Source organism: Physella acuta, unplaced genomic scaffold (assembly GCF_028476545.2).
Source record: "Physella acuta isolate Inbredline_101_S28 unplaced genomic scaffold, ASM2847654v3 ptg000364l, whole genome shotgun sequence".
NCBI lineage: Eukaryota > Metazoa > Mollusca > Gastropoda > Physidae > Physella > Physella acuta.
This window is the reverse complement of record NW_026731883.1, coordinates 278,959-294,019: the sequence shown is the minus strand read 5'-3', so window position 1 is coordinate 294,019 and position 15,061 is coordinate 278,959. Positions and strand designations below refer to the sequence as shown.

At 31.3% G+C, this 15,061-nt stretch overlaps 2 protein-coding genes across 4 annotated transcripts in view; one reads left to right on the top strand and one right to left on the bottom strand.

Annotated features, from left to right (window-relative positions):
- The window catches only part of LOC131941544 (unconventional myosin-XV), a 90,646-nt gene extending 88,009 nt beyond the window's left edge, over positions 1 to 2,637 (top strand). For all 3 annotated transcript variants that reach the window (XM_059300829.1, XM_059300827.1, XM_059300828.1), the window contains exons 59-63: positions 347 to 480; positions 575 to 714; positions 870 to 919; positions 1,142 to 1,354; positions 1,811 to 2,637. In XM_059300829.1, coding sequence (XP_059156812.1) covers positions 347 to 480; positions 575 to 714; positions 870 to 919; positions 1,142 to 1,354; positions 1,811 to 1,909 — 636 coding nt within the window. In that variant the 3' untranslated portion in view covers positions 1,910 to 2,637. The remainder of the gene's footprint in view (positions 1 to 346; positions 481 to 574; positions 715 to 869; positions 920 to 1,141; positions 1,355 to 1,810) is intronic.
- A 1,807-nt stretch (positions 2,638 to 4,444) lies between these two features.
- LOC131941547 (chitobiosyldiphosphodolichol beta-mannosyltransferase) lies at positions 4,445 to 15,017 on the bottom strand. The gene is made up of 13 exons (XM_059300833.1): positions 14,677 to 15,017; positions 9,720 to 9,800; positions 7,882 to 7,985; positions 7,449 to 7,597; positions 7,190 to 7,279; positions 6,732 to 6,839; positions 6,467 to 6,573; positions 6,045 to 6,083; positions 5,880 to 5,939; positions 5,664 to 5,774; positions 5,432 to 5,546; positions 5,273 to 5,348; positions 4,445 to 4,998 (listed from the first exon to the last, which is right to left on the bottom strand). The coding sequence occupies exons 1-13, from the start codon at positions 14,873 to 14,875 to the stop codon at positions 4,774 to 4,776; spliced, it is 1,464 nt and encodes a 487-aa protein (XP_059156816.1). The 5' UTR covers positions 14,876 to 15,017; the 3' UTR covers positions 4,445 to 4,773.
- Between the last annotated feature and the right edge of the window lie 44 nt (positions 15,018 to 15,061).

Below are 15,061 nucleotides of genomic sequence, written 5' to 3'. Positions count from 1 at the left end.
AAAATTCTCACATAATTTATAAGAAATGATCTCTCACTCCTTTCCTTATGAAAACTAAGCTAACTTTTCAAAACAAAAGTAAAGATACTTCACCTGCTATTCTTTCTCATTTAAATTTTAAAGCAGCATATTTTATAAGCTACTCCTAAAACACAAACAGTCCCTTTTACTATCAATAGAAAGGTCTTACCCAATTTTAATGGGTTTTCTTTTATACTTTATCCTTAGAATAGTAAGTAGTCAAGTAGTTAGATAATTTTTTTTTCAGTTCAGATTAGCTCAAAAATAAGCTTTACACATATTTTTTTAAACAAATAGATTTACTAAATAATTTTTTTTTACATAGTGTGTCCTTGACTACCATGAAGGATTTTTGGTTAGACTGCCTAATGGGAAACTTCCCCAAGAAACAGCAACAGATATTCCTTACCTAGGTGCCTTACTTCACAAAGCTAACAGAATGGTCGGAACCCCAACACTGTAAGTTTGCTCACCCAATCAGTCAGTTTAATCTTCAAATAATAACACAATAGTTCTCACACAGTACTTCTATTTATCTTTATTTTGTTTTCAGGAAAGATCTGGATGCTTTAGTGCCAAGAAATATTAAAAACTTTTCTGACACCAAACCCCAGAACTGGCTCAACAAAATTCATGAAAACTTGGGTGCTGTTTCTTCTATGAATCCCCTGGAAGCCAAGGCCCGTTTCATTGGTCAGTACCAGCAAAACATTTTTCTGTTACAATCCACAATGAAAACTTCGTTTTTCAGTAATTCTGCACTAACTTTAAAGATCCACTGCATTATTTGTAACTTTGCAATGCACATACAATAAATATAATAGTTAACCTTTCTCAATACATTTTAGATGTTCTACACAGATGGCCTCTATTTGGCTCAACTTTCTTCCTCATTAAGGTAATTAATGAAGTTATTGTTACAACAGATCTTCAAGTTGAAATCTTGAAATCTTCAGAGTTTTGATAACTATTTTAATTTTATTTTAAAACATCAGAAGATTTTAAAATAATTTTAAGATTGTTTATTGTGAATAAGTTTAAAATTACACTAAGCAGTATGACATCCAAATAGCCTTATTTTTTAGACCAATTTGTTGAATCAATTATTCTCATTCTCCAGAGCATACCCAACATAAGTGGTGAATGCATGCTGGCTGTCAACTTTGAAGGGATTTCATTCTTACGTAAAGACACCCATGAGACGATCAGGAAATACCCCTTTAGCCAGATACTGTCAACACGTCGCTATAAGAGTGACGCAAATGTCAACTACCTGGACATGAAGCTGGGTGATCTGTTAGTGCAACAAATACTGAGGATTGAAACTGATCAGGTGGGTTTCATTAAGCTGTGCTCGCACTAGGTAGTTAAGCCTGTCTATTATAGCAGATATTTCATCTAAATACAGTGCTGTATCAGGTTGGCTGATTGTATAAGGGTTTATCCTAAATAATGTTTCAGTTTTTTTAAGATCAATTGTATTTCTCCCCCTCCCCACCATATCTTGTCAACACCCAAATGACATCACAAGGTGCTAATCCCTCCCAAAATAACATTTCAAACAAATACAGAATTGCTTTGTCCTCTTCCTTTAAAAAATACACATCAAACTTCATGGAACCCCCCACCCCCCCCCCCCCCCCCCTTGTCACACATCATCATAATGGCCTGACTTTTCACCCCAGCAGTTTGATGTCATTCATGGATAAACCCTTACTTATTTGATATAAGCCGATTTAGACATTAAAAAGAATTTGCTAAAATTTTCTGTTGAACATTTTTGTTTCAGGGCTCTGACATTTCAGATTTGATTGGTCAATACCTCCAAGTAATCAATAGATATCATAAGCGGTTAGACAAAAACATTGTTGTCAATGGTCACAACTGATCCAGCTATCAACATATGAATCATAATAATTGTACATGCTGAGAAAGCTACATAATACACTTGTAATTCTGAAGGAAGGATATTTTTGGTAACTTCTATATATGCAAATATATATATGTATATTTGATACATCATATGACTAATTGTGTTATTTTTTATATGTAAGAAATGTTGAATTTTTATTACTCTGTTAATGTGTTGATATTTTGAATACCTAATGAAAGGTCTATTTCAATCACGCACCTAATTTTTCAAACAATTATTGTTGTAGGTCTAAATTTTTATACTGCTGCTAATGTGAGCTAAAAGTTTTCCAATCCATTAGCCTTAAATGAAAAAACCAGTTCTAAACCAATCACTTCATCATTTTTAAATAAATTAATGATTAAGAAAAATAATATGATCTGAAAGTGAAGGTTTAACCCCATACAGCTAGTATGTTCTACTTACATTACATGATGTGTGTTATATATATTTTACAATAATCAAAAGCTGTAAATAATTATTTAACGTAACATTTTTTTCATATATAAATAAATAATTTTTTCAGTTTATGAATAATAAAGTTTTGAAGTTCTATTTTTTTTTCAGCAGCTCAGTAAAAAAATTGTTTAAGGTTTAGCTTAAGTTAACTGACTTATTATTAATTGGAATATGAATTTTAGATTCTAAGGAAGTAATTTTTACAAACTTTTAAAATTTCACGCAATGCTAATTTTCCAAAGAGATTTAAAAAATTTAAATGTATCCAATACTAGATTTAAAAAAAAGGCTTTGTGCATTCAGAATTATTGCTAAATGATATATCAGTGATACTAAGTTCTTAAAGTGATTATTTGCCATTAATTATAAAACAAGTAATGAGTAAAAATGTTTATTAAAGCTGTACAACTCTTTCTCTATGTTCTCACCCCTTAATGCTTGACTTTTATATGTGATAAAACTACGTGTTTCATAATTTATGCTGTCATTTTTATATACCATTAAGGGAGATGGGGAAAATGCATTTAAACTTCTGATGTCTGCATATTATGTGAAACTGTTGTGTATTATTACCTCAGCCAGTAATTCTTGTTTGACTATGCAATGAGTTGGAGCAATATGCCTTCACATGAGGCATCTTCCATGTCTAAATTTTTTAAATACAATAACTATACATTCCATTTACATTTAACCCATGGCAAATCTTTACTTTCTTTTTTATGATGGTATGTTAAAATCTGTACAATTTATAGCTTACATATTTCAAACATTCCATGAACAACTTTTACAATAACATTCCATGTTTACATGAAATTTGATGTTTTGACTTGTTTTTTTTATGTTTTGAAGCTCATCTTTAAAAAGTGGTAGCCTATTTGCTAAACTCGATGAGAAAGTGGCTGACATAATATATTGTAAATATTTTTTTTATTACTGCTGATTTCATTTTTGAGCCTCTTTGATCAGATGTTTATAAGCCATGTTGAGGTGTGTGCCATGAAATTAACCCCAACTAGTGATTGTACACCTGGTAATAAAACAGGAACTTGTCTCACTGCAAAATTAAGCGTTCTGAATTTTCTAATCATCCAAACTGTTCTTTAAAATCAGAAAGCTGGGTTGGAAACTTGCAACACTATGGTTTGGATTACAAAGATATTTTACTATAGTTTCTCTACAATTTACCTAGAAAATGGAACCATTGCCTACAGCTATTTGTTTTATAATGTCATAAAGTATATTTTATGACTAATGCCCTTTTTAGTCCCCCACTCACAATTATTAAAAAATCATTTATATTTAACAATAAATTACAACCTTCAGACAATTAGTAGTTAAATATTTCTTTAATTATGTTTATGTGTGTCTTTCTGCACATTACTTATCAGGGGTTTTTAATAAAGGTGAATCAGATTAATTTATGGCAGTGAAGTTTCTACAAATGTGATCAGTTTAACCCTGTTTGGGTGTGTATTTAGGAGTGTTACTGTAACCAAACCAATTGTGAAGAATTGTGTTCTACTAAAGCATAATAATGTACTATTGAAAAGTAAGATTTGGTTAGAAATCTCAATTTCACTAAACATGAGATCAAAACTAAAAATGTTTGTTGGTGGTGTTACATTGTTTTTCTTTATTTTTCTGTACAGACAGAAATCAAATGTATCTTCCATGAAATGTTTAACCATGTACTTTTCCATGTTAAATTATTTTAATTTTATCTTGGTACTTTAATCAATATTTTAAGTAATATACAGGAAACTGCTTACCATTTATCAGTATAGTATTGATTGTAAATCTAATATCTTATTTACAGATATATACTACAATAAAATTGCTGTGCATATTTTAAAGTTAAACATTAAAAAAATATATTTATGGAAATAATGAGATAAAATCAATTTGTTGAAATTATTTACCACTAAATGCAGAGTTTTAAGTATCTGAAATTTAAAAAAAAAATGTTTCTTAATATTATTTTAAAATACTTTTTTTTACTGGCATAAATAAATTTTGTACTTGCAGTAAACTGGTGTTTGTCTAAAGTTACTAACTATGACAATAAGCGAAAGTATGAATGATTAAAACAACACACATAGATATTCTTTATTTTAATAATCTTGTTTAAGGCTGAGCTAAGGATTGATTTCAACAGGAAAGCAGTCAATGTGACTAAATAAAACAAACCTCATCACCAACTAAATAAAAACTCAGCCTCAATAAGCTGCTATTTAAACTGCAAGCTTGGTTTTTCAGAAATCTTTTAGATAACATAAATATTTGTATCCTGATTTCCTGATTTCCTGGACTAAACCAACAATTATCACCAGTAGAAGAAAATTTAGTAAGCCAGCAGTTGTGCAGCACCAAACATTATTACTTCAGTTACTTTTTTTTGTATCCTGTTCCTCCCTCTGATCTGATGACCAGTTACCAAACTTCTGAGGAATATTAAATGTAGTATTTCTCACACCAGCTATTTCATTAAAAATTGGTAACACCAGTTGCTTCCACTGATTATGCCATCTGTGTTCTTGAAACTGCACCAAATTTTTTCTTAAGTTTGATAACATACTGTGTTCTTTTAGAAATCCTCTAAGCAACATCTGAAATGTAAGAGTTATGGTTGTGAGGAAAATATTCCATAATTTCCAACACCCCTTTTGTAAACCTCAGAACTTATTTATCAGAGGGAAATGCTACTTTATTCTCCTTTTACAATAGTAAAGATATCCTTACAACTTTAAAAAATTTGCTTCAATTAAGGTTGGAACAATAAATTAAACCAAGCAAAAATTAAAGAGCATCTAAGTGTTAAGTTACTCCATTTTGAAAAACAATGTTAATTTTGAAGTTAAAAAGATTACTATTTTTTTTTACCATTAGCTGAATGAACAACTCATCACTGTCGTTGAAGATAAGACCATTTTTGTGATGTTGAACCAGCTCTCCAATGCTGAATGAAAAATTTAGAAAAGAGTTCTCTGTATTTGAAAATCTTATAAGTCACCCACAATTTATATAAAATATTTTCCTTACCATGCAAAATTGAGAGCACAAACTGGCAAGCCACAGCCAAACATGTCCACCACTTTCATCGGGAGGTCAAGACCACTTGATGACTTATGGAGACACACCCCAATATCAGCAGAACCTGCCCAATGTCAGAGTCACAAACATCAACAAAAAACTGATCTAATGTTAACTTATCAAAACAATTCCGGCTGTTATTAACATCATTACTTAATTTCTACTAGAGTAGTTTGTTTACCTAGCATCAATGGATAATCTTCAGCAGCAAGCCATGGCAAACAAAACTGTACCCTGTTCCAGCTTCTCTCCTCAATCTTTTTACTGTACATTTCTTTCTGGGGACCTTTCCCTAAACATAAATTCATATCTCTTTTATGCAATAAAAATATTTTTTTTTACACCGCAGTCTTTAAATTTACAGAAACTAGGCCGGTAAATTATAACGGAAAATTACCTGTTATTACACAAACTATATTTGGAAAATAGGAAGCCTCAAGGTCAGAACTATCATATTCTGTAATTGGAAGTAATATAAGTTTTTACATATAGTTAATGTCTTAGATGAATGGTGATAGTTTTAAAAGTTGATATCTCAACAATCAATTTGTCCAACACATACCTGTTAAAGCTTCTAAAAGAATACCAAAATCCTCATCCTCTGAAAAATAAATAATTTTTAATTTATAAGACCTAAGACCTGCTAACTCTTTTGTAATGAAGTTACACTCATCCAAATGCATAACAACAAGAAACAAATGTTCAAATCAATTCTATTCTGTTGGACTGCCATAAGTCAATTTTATTTGTGTTTTTATATGTTTGTCATTGAAATTAAAATTGACAAAATAATGTGTTAAACACAGTCCTAAAAACATTAACTCTCACTCATCACTACAAACAATGGAAAGTGAACTACACACTAGCAGCCTAATATGAACTAATTAAATCAGGAAGATTTAAGAAAACACCATAAAAACGACGAACAATTTTTTAGCCACTGAGTAGCCTTGCAAATAAACATGAGCAACCATAAGATCTCACCAGTCCAACTTGTGCTACTGACTAGCAGTGCTGGTCGATCACTCGCTTTACATATTTTATTATCCTTATCTATCGTGGTGAATCTGGTGGAAGTTGTGCTGTCCTTGCTGCAAATAATTTTTGTCAACTTTTAAAAATTGTATCTTCTTTTTTAAACATGGGTTTAGTACACCTATTTCAAAACCTGTTTAAAAAAATGCTAAGAAGGGCGTAAGGGGATTAAAAACATTACTATAAGACTCAAAATGTATCTCTTTACTCTCACCTCGCAAACAATGGATAATTTTTGCTTAGCCTGGAGAAAAGATCATGTTGTTGTTCAATGGTGATAGACTGGAAAATTTCACTTGGTCGATCATGTACACTGATAGCACTACAAAGTAAAAAGTATACACAGATATAACAATGTAAAAGTATTCTGATAATATAAAATAAATTAATAAAATATAAAAAAATTTAAGGGTAACATCCACTGACTTGAACAATTTTTTTTAAAATTTTGTTTTTAATTTCATTTAAGGATTTATACAGTAACTCATAGTTTTAATAACAACATTCTAAGTTTTACCAATACAATTCAAGCAGGATCAGATGCATCATCCTTTTTATCTCACCCCTTAACAAACAAGAGACCCACTATATTATGCAGTTATAAATCTTAATGCAAAAAGAATTTATAATAGTTATAGAAACAAAATATAAATTTAAACATGTTGGAAGTACCTTATATTCCAGTTTGTTTTCAAATCTTCCAGCATAGCATCTGTGACACAAAGATTGTATGAGGAAAGACGACCACAGATTTTTTCATACCTGTTAAACAAAATTAATTCTTTAGAGGGGTTATTAAAATTGTTCAACAAGTTTTCATTGTGTTTTATACCAATGACATAAAATGTTATAGCATTTTAAAGTTTAACCAACTCAAAAATACAAAATCAGTTTATTTTAAAGAACTGGTATCAATAATTGTAAGACTAACCATTTGGCAAATTTAACAAACGGATGCCCTTGTCTGAGACTCATAGAAAGTATAGTGTATCCATAGTTGTGCCAGTCAATAACTAAAGTACAGAACCTTACATGACTGATAACATATGAGACCGCCATGGTTGGTATTGATGGTGGATTCTGAAATGGCAAGGTTAATTAAATGCCTATTGTATGGAAGAGTATAGCTTTCTTTTTATAAACACATTAATAATATATCAACAATAACTATTTAAATTAAGGAAATACTGTTTCTTTAATACTATGATGAGGTGAAAGTACAATATTTAAAAATATAAAATATAAAACAAAAAAAATGCAAATGCTTTAAGATGAGATTGAGTGTAATTTTACTACAACATTCAATTATTTTTTAAAAATTAATAATATAAGAACATTATATAACGCTTATTTTTTTCACATACCTGTATAAGAATCGATCCCAAATTTGGGAGCAAAAGAAGAGTCCAGCCAAGTGATATTGTTTGCCAAACAGCTTTCACGAAGTATCCAAAAATCTTAGGGATACCTAACCGACACAAAATCAATTTAGTAAGAATATTATTTAGACTAAAGAAAATTAACTGTCTCTTTACACACAAAACACAAAATCAATTTAGTAAGAATATTATTTAGACTAAAGAAAATTAACTGTCTCTTTACACACAAAATAAACCGGGAGTGATCTCCCCTAAACTTTCTCGAATATTCTTATATAACTCATAATATAGACATGATTTTTTACTTTCTCGTATATACGAAGTATAGAGAAAGTCTTGTAATCGTGCAAAAAAAAAAAAATCGAGATTTTTGCAAATCTCGACGTTTTGCATCTCACTGATACGGAAAAACATAATTTTGCAATCTTGTCCGTATGTCTGTGTGTCTGTGTGTGTGTGTGTGTGTCCGTGTGTAAACACGATAACTTGAGTACCGTTACAGCTAGGTTGATGAAATTTCATATATAAGTATTTAATCAAAATCGTAGATCCGTATCAACTTTTGATTATGCACATTTTGTTTTGGCGTTCGCTTGGTGCGCAATTCTTTTTTCTATGAGATTCTATTCTATTTTAAAAAGTTTAAGTAATTAATAAACCGGGAGTGATCTCCCCTAAACTTTCTCGAATATTCTTATATAAAATAACAGGGGATGGGAACTCGGGCTATAGACATTATTTTTAATCCACTTTAAATACTTAAAGTTTTAAAAATAGAATAAAATCTCGTAGACAAATTAATTGCACACCAAGTGAACGCGAAATAAAAAAGCGCATAATAGTGCGCAATATTATTATTACTTTTAAAATTTACATTAGTTTTTTGAGAAATCGGAAGTAGCGTAAAGTACTACTTCCAGTCAACGGAAATGACTCAAAATTTAATAGAAGGTAGAGAATTAGATCTTTTACTTACGTATGAAATTTCATTTATCTATCTGAAATAGTACTCAAGTTATAGGCTTTTGAAAAATTCAAAGTAGGAAAAGTAGGAAATAGCATAAATTAGTACTTCACGTCAACGGAAATTACTCAAAATTTGAAAGAAGGTAGAGAATTAGATCTTTTACTTACATGTGAAATTTCATTTATCTATCTGAAATAGTACTCAAGTTATAGGCTTTTGAAAAATTCAAAGTAGAAAAAGTACCACTTCCGGTTATCGCAAATCGCTCAAAAGTTGATCAGGATCTATGATTTTGATAAAATACTTATATATGAAATTTCATCAACCTAGCTGTAATGGTACTCGAGTTATTGTGTTTACACACAGACAGACAGACACACAGACATACGGACAAGATTGCAAAATTATGTTTTTCCGTATCAGTGAGGTGTAAAACATCGAGATTTGTAAAAATCTCGATTTTTTTTTTGCACGATTACAATACTTTCTCTATACTTCGTATATACGAGAAAGTAAAAAAGGAAAAAAAACATAGCTTTGGTTAAAGCCAGAAGAAGTTGAGTTGATATTATAGATATATTTTGATATTTTACAAGATACCTGGACCTTGTACAGTCTATATGAACAGAGATCAACTTTACATCATGGGTCCTACTGATATAAAGACAATCTGGACACAAGACTGATTGTTATAGCTTGGCTATATACTGTTGGCTTTCAGTAAAACTAAACACAGCCACCTCGACCAGACTCCCAGAAAGGGAGCCTATTTTAGTACATAGATCTAAATCTAAATTGTTTTTTCCTCATTACAAACTTGCAAAATAATTAATAATAAGATAAAATAAAAACTTACGTGAAATAAATGCTGGGTGTTCAGCAACATGATAAATTTGGATGTTCTCATTCTGAAGAACCTTTTCATGAGGCGTTGAGCCTACAAATTAAAAAAATAATAGATATTAATAAAGCCTAATTTAATTAAATAAACAAATGTTAAGTCATATTACTTGTGTTATACATCCTATCTTTTATGATTATAATAAAATAAATGATCAATGAATAGTTAATTTTTAAGTGTGGTAAAAATCAATGCATAGATTAATATGACTTAAATATATTTGCAGCTCAGAGGCGTACGCAGGGGGGGAGCACGGGGAGCAGCCGCTCCCCCTCTGGCCATTTTCAGCAAAGTGGCGCCTTTTTGGAAACTTTTTAAACTCAAAGTTTTAAACAATGATATTTGTTAAAAAAATATTTTTGGTCGGCACATCTATGTAAATCACAAGATTACTTTTCATGCAGCAATTAAGCATTATTGTACTAGTCTAGTACTGTCTACGTTTACAACACGTATTAACAGCTGCATCAGTTTGCCATTCTAAAAATAACCATTATGATGCAATGCAAGCGCGCCTTTGCAGTCCCCTCTCTTCCTCTCTATCACTACCACCCCCACCCCACATGATCTGGTGAGTGGTGTTCACTCTGTTTACATTTTACAATCACAGAGACGGGTTTGATGACGACTATTAGGGGCAGATAATTTAGTTTGAAACGATTTTAAACTTACAGGAGGTAACTAATAGGAGGCTGCTTTCACGGGGGGGGGGGGGGTGGGGGTAGGGTCGGGGTTAGGGGAAAGGGGGGGGGGGGGTAGTGTTTTAAAGCAAATATTTTCAGTGGCAGCATTGGTACAAATTATGAATTACTGAAAAGTAGAAAATAAAACAACTAAATAGCGGCGTATCATGATACGCCGCGGGTCGGCTCGTTTAAATTTAATTCTCATAGATGCTGTTTCATCTAATATTCCAACACAGCTGTTTTTTGGAGTTCTGGAAAGCATATATGCATTTTTTACCGGAAGTCTACCTCGTCTTTCTATATTGCAAGAGGAGCAACGCAACAACATAGAAGCATTTTCATTAACACTGAAACGACTTAGTGATACAAGATGGGCTTCTAGAAAGACAGCAGTAGATTCTATATTGCAGAATTTACCAGCACTTGTTCTTGCATTGCGAAGAATAGTTGACGGTGAAGTTAAAAACTCTACTTCTAAACAGATTGCCGAAGGAAAGGGAATTCTTGTTACAATAGAGACCTTTGAGTTTTTAGTTGTTTTAATGTTTTGGAAAAGAATTCTGCATAAGGCTTTTAACGTATCCATTTATTTACAGAAGAGTAGCATTGATATGTTAACAGCCTTTCGATTAATTCAGATTTTTGAAAATGAGATGAGTAGCTGGAGAAATGAATTTGAATCAGAATTTGAGCAGATTGAGAACGAAGCCACTGAGCTCGCTGAGAAATGTGATATCCGTACGGAGTATAAGCAACACAGGTTATACAAACGGAAAATATTCCATGACGAACGAGCAGAGGATACTCAGATATCTGACTCTAGGAAAAAATTCATTGTTCAAACTTATTTAGTGTCACTTGACTCTGTCATAACTAGTACAAACACAAGGTTTCAAAATTTTAAAGATGTGTCTTCCAAGTTTTGTTGCTTAGACCCAAAACATTTAGCATTAGATGACAGTTTAATACAGTTGGAGCAATTAGCAGTGACGTACTCGGATGTTGTTGACAGTGTAACTGAAATAGTGCAGGAATTCGTATCATTTAGAACATTTTACCAAGAGGTTTTTAGTGTAAGCAGTGTAAACAAGGGAGTTTCAACTGAAAAAGAACCTCTAGAAATAGCGGTGACAGTAAACAGCATTCTGAAATTCATGATAGCTAATGACTTGTGTTCCATGTATCCAAACCTGGCCACTTTGTATCGTATATTTCTGACTTTACCAATAAGCAGTGCCGGAGTAGAAAGATTCTTCAGCCGTCTTAAACTCCTGAAAACATACATCCGTTCTACTATGAACGAAGACAGGTTGTCCAGCTTAGCCCTGATTACGATTGAACGACAATTAGCTTCTGATGTTGATTTAAAAGACGTAATTGATCATTTTGCTAAAATGAAACCTCGACGAAAAAGGATGTTGTAGTTCTAACAGAAGTCCTAGAGTACAGGATAAAACAAAATTGCTATCAAATATAGGCCTAACTAAATTATTGTTGTTTCTTTTTTAATTTAAAACGAATACCGTTTTGTACAACTGATTAAGCAATAAAAATATCTTCATTTACGTGTCTTATGCATTCCAATTTTTAGAAGACATAATGCTATTATAAAGTGAATTGTACGAGGACGACAAAAACAGACTACGCCCTATATTATATATATATATATATATATATATATATATATATATATATATATATATATATATATATATATATATATATATATATATATATATATATATATATATATATATATATATATATATATATATATACTTATATAGAACATATTACAAATTCGGCGCCTTTTTTGCTATTTTTCGCTCCCCCTACACTGAAAACCTGGATACGCCTCTGTTGCAGCTACTTATAAATGTAAAAAAATAAACTTAAAAGTGTTTAAAATCTGCTTCAAAGTTCATTGTCAATCATCAGCAAGTTGAAATTTTCTTAGATATCTTTGTGTTTTATCCCCACTCAGTCCATAAATAGGGCCGGGGTAAAATGTGAGACAAAAATGCTGTTTTTGCATCCTTCTCAAATTTTACTGCTTCATCACTTTGTTTATTGAATATTATCCCCACATATTAAAATATTATAGAGAGCATATGCATATATAGTATAGATCTAGAGATTGATGCAAAATTAAAATTATGGGCCTAACAGTTCATAAACACTTAAATTCTTGTTTGAGGCTAACTCTAAGCTAAGTCATAAGTGGCTTATTATACGAATTTTCTAAGGCATGAGTAAAGTCAATCAAGGCCTATGTCTTATTAAATGAATTAATATTTATAATTATAAAGACATAAAGTGTCATAAAGATACAACATTTTTGTAGTTTCTCATTATTCATTGTCTAGTTAGTCTCATAAAAATTCAATTTTCTTCAAATTATAAAAAGAATAGCATATAATTGTAGAGCTTTAAAAATGCAATCCAACAGTACCAATTTTATTAATTTAGCATAATCGGTTGATTAAATATAATTTTTTTAGTGTCGCAAATAAAATATATAGAAATGCGACCAAAAACGCAGGTAAAAAGTCAAATTCACATGTTTTAAAGCTAGTAAGCAAGAAAAGACATGATTCTTTCTTACTATTGAAATCAGTTTGCTTATACCTACATTTTTTTATACCAAGGTGAAAGTAAATAGTTTATATAAATTTATAAAATGCCATTTATATAATTTATTGTATGTTTTATGATGAATTTTCAATTGGAAAATACCGCATTTGGAAGCAGAAAGGTAAATTCTACAGAACAGATGTTGTTTGGAATGTTATAGATCTAGGCCTATATCAAAATGTTTGTTTAATAAAATTCAATTAGAGTCCACCCATTTCTGATGGGTACCTGATATACATTGGGGAAATTAAAGGTAAAAAGTAAAGGCGGCTGTGAATATCGCTGACCACACGGACAATCACTTCATATACCGAGGTCAAGAAACATGAACTCTACTTCATCTGCCAAATAGATTGCTTTGTCTACAGAGGAATCTTAATTAATGTTTACAGGGGCCTAATAAAATTGAGTTATGTTTGTAAAAACATTAGGCCTAAGCTTTAAAAACTTATTTTGGTCAATATCGGAAAAAATAAAAATCTTTTCGACTAAATGGGTTGAAAAAAGCTTTGAATTTGTTTCATTGTTTGTTATTACATCTTGTAGTATTTGGAATTGAAGCTTTCTTTCTTAATTACAAGTTGTATTAATTTCAAACCTTAATGTAATTTCTTTTTAATTCAGTATTAGCCTAAATGTAAGGTAGGCTACAGAATTCAGATATTACCTATGGTTTTGTGATTTTTTTATATGTTTATAACATTTGTGTTTATGAAATGACCCAATGAAGTTATCAAGCAAACTGTTTTATTATTATTTTAATAGGCCTGCAAGTTATAAGTACAAAATATAGATTTCTAATCACTAGATCTAGGTCTAAGTTAAAGAAAAAACTACCTAAAGGGTTTGAAATACTTAAATATAGTACTAAAAGTAGCTATGTTTTGAAACAAAAATATCTTAAACTGGAGACATTCAATTTAAAAGTCATTATAAAAACTCCACGATCTAGATTTATTTCTAGATCTCTAGTAGGAATACAGATTTAGAGGCTTTCCCATCAGTATCAATGTACTATCTTAGCTATGTGGGAGGTCAGTACGAGTTCACTGGGAAAAAAATCGGAACTGCCGTAGGGGGGTGGGTTTAGTGCGCAAATGCTCCTGACCGATTGCCAAAAGGTACAGAAATTCTAAAGATACATTTTAAAAGAAAAATGGACGGCTGAACTGCAGTTATCAAAATATCTGTGTAAGTAGAAGTATAAATAATAATATTTTACACAAATATAGCTGTCTTTTGCTAAATCTAGCTCAATTTCCACGAAAATCGCATCCGGTCGCAATAATTTTTATATCAGCTTGTCGGCCATTCAACGATCTATCACGTGTAGCAGACGCCAAACAGATTTACCCGTATGGTATTGCGCGAATGCTATTTTTAGCAACAGTGCCGAGACGCGATTGAAAAAAACGAACTAGAAAGTGGCCATAAAAAAGCGGGTCAGGGGAGGTAATTCAACTCGCGTTATGAGACTAGCTACATTGTCAGGTGTAGTCAAGTGAGCAAAGTGATGTAGTTTTACTATGTTTTAGCAGGCTCATGACATGGATGTGTCAGATTTCAATATAATATATAATTATATAAACTACCTTTATAACCAACTAAATAAACTCGGAATCCTTCCTCGGCAAAGCTTAGTGCATGATACTGCATACGAGGACTGCGGCCTATGTCTCCGAGAACTACAACGCAAACATGACGTGGTGTTTTTGCTAGCTTGTTTATCAGAAGATACAACAATATAAACACGAAAAAAGTACTGATTATTATGTCACTTGAAAAAGACATTATGAATCGACAACATGCAACGAGTTATAGATTTAGAAGCTCTTTGGAATTCTGTATTAAAATATTAAATTAAATTAAAAAGTTAACGCAGAGACTCGAAAGCTTCTCTTGAAACGTTACAACTTATAAACTTTGCAAATGCATTCACCAGCCAAAGAGATACAAATACTACACAATGGAAACATC